Source organism: Macrobrachium nipponense, chromosome 33, assembly GCF_015104395.2.
Source record: "Macrobrachium nipponense isolate FS-2020 chromosome 33, ASM1510439v2, whole genome shotgun sequence".
Taxonomy (NCBI): domain Eukaryota; kingdom Metazoa; phylum Arthropoda; class Malacostraca; order Decapoda; family Palaemonidae; genus Macrobrachium; species Macrobrachium nipponense.
In genome coordinates this window covers 59,421,414-59,422,754 of record NC_087219.1, presented here as the reverse complement: position 1 = coordinate 59,422,754, position 1,341 = coordinate 59,421,414, and the positions used below count along the sequence as shown (strand labels likewise).

General features: G+C 36.5%; 1 protein-coding gene across 1 annotated transcript in view; it reads right to left on the bottom strand.

Annotated features, from left to right (window-relative positions):
• Positions 1-964, bottom strand: part of LOC135202758 (NADH dehydrogenase [ubiquinone] iron-sulfur protein 3, mitochondrial-like) — a 45,613-nt gene extending 44,649 nt beyond the window's left edge. Inside the window, 1 exon segment of the mRNA XM_064232224.1 lies at positions 702-964. Coding sequence (XP_064088294.1) covers positions 702-759 — 58 coding nt within the window. The 5' untranslated portion in view covers positions 760-964.
• Between the last annotated feature and the right edge of the window lie 377 nt (positions 965-1,341).

The window sequence follows — 1,341 nt, the reverse complement described above, 5'->3', positions numbered from 1 at the left end:
TAAAAAACCGCATGGTACAGGGGTGGACCATGTACGATCAATGTGTACAACCCCAAGAAAAGTACATTAGTATAACGCGGCCTGACACCGGAGTAGAGGTCTTTAGCTCCGTTTCTCACCAACAACAAGTCACGACTGATGCCCATCTCTGATGTCAGGACGCGTTATACTGTACTTTTTTTGGGGTTGTTCACGCTGAATAGGTAAATGGTCCACCCCTGTACCATGCGGTTTTTTACCCTAATAAAAACCAGTTTAAATTTTACATTGAAGTTATGCTAAACCAACTGCTTAATAAAAACCAGGCCAATTGAAGTAGTTGGAAGTAATAATGAAGGTATACCTAGGACTGGCCTATCGTTACTTCAGAAGAGCGTAGCCGGGTGTTTCACCCGGGACCACTACAGTCGGTAGCGCCAGCCTTCAGTCGTTTACCAAGCGGGTAAAAAATAAGCAGTACCCTTTCATAATCTACCTCTACATCTCATTATATATTCTGCAAATTCAACATGAGTCAAGCGACAATGGTTTCCAAGTCCTTCTACTCTAGGTACAACCACCCGAGGGTTGGCTAGCTTACCATACATCCATTACTATTTATTTTAAGAAATTATACTACTAGTTTCGAGCCATTTTTGTATTTTCAAAGATAATTACTATCTTTATCTCTTAAAATCAGTAATAATAATTGAAAATCATACCAATTTTCGTGGCATTTTTCCCCGCAGTGAGAAGAGACCTGAAGACGGTGGCAGCCATATTTACTCGATCAGCTGTTGATGAAAATACAATTGATGCAACAGTCTGCCAGAGTGCATTTACTAATATTATTTCTCTTGATTTTATTTACTTTTACTGATTATAATTACGAACTATTTTGCTGTGGAAATAAGTGGTATTGTATTATTATATAAAATGACCGACATAACTCGGATCAGAAGTTGAGCTTTAAGAGCTCTTAACGTCGTGACCTGCACCATCAGTAGCCGCCATATTTGTAAGTGATGAGTACTGTGTTCCGTAAAGACACTCTCTCTCTCTCTCTCTCTCTCATGATGTATATATATATATAATATATATATATATATATATATATATATATATATATATATAGTATATATATATATATATATATATATATATATGAATAGCCACGTCCAAAACGTTCACATCCTCAAGGAACAAAAGAAGAAAACCTCCATTCTTACGAATTTATTTAAAGACGTTTCATGACGCATGTCACATAGTCAAGGTTGAAAAAATAATAATTTCGACAACAGATACAGTTACACCATAAAATGAAGGCAAAAGACACAGATTAAGTTAGGGCACAGACACAGA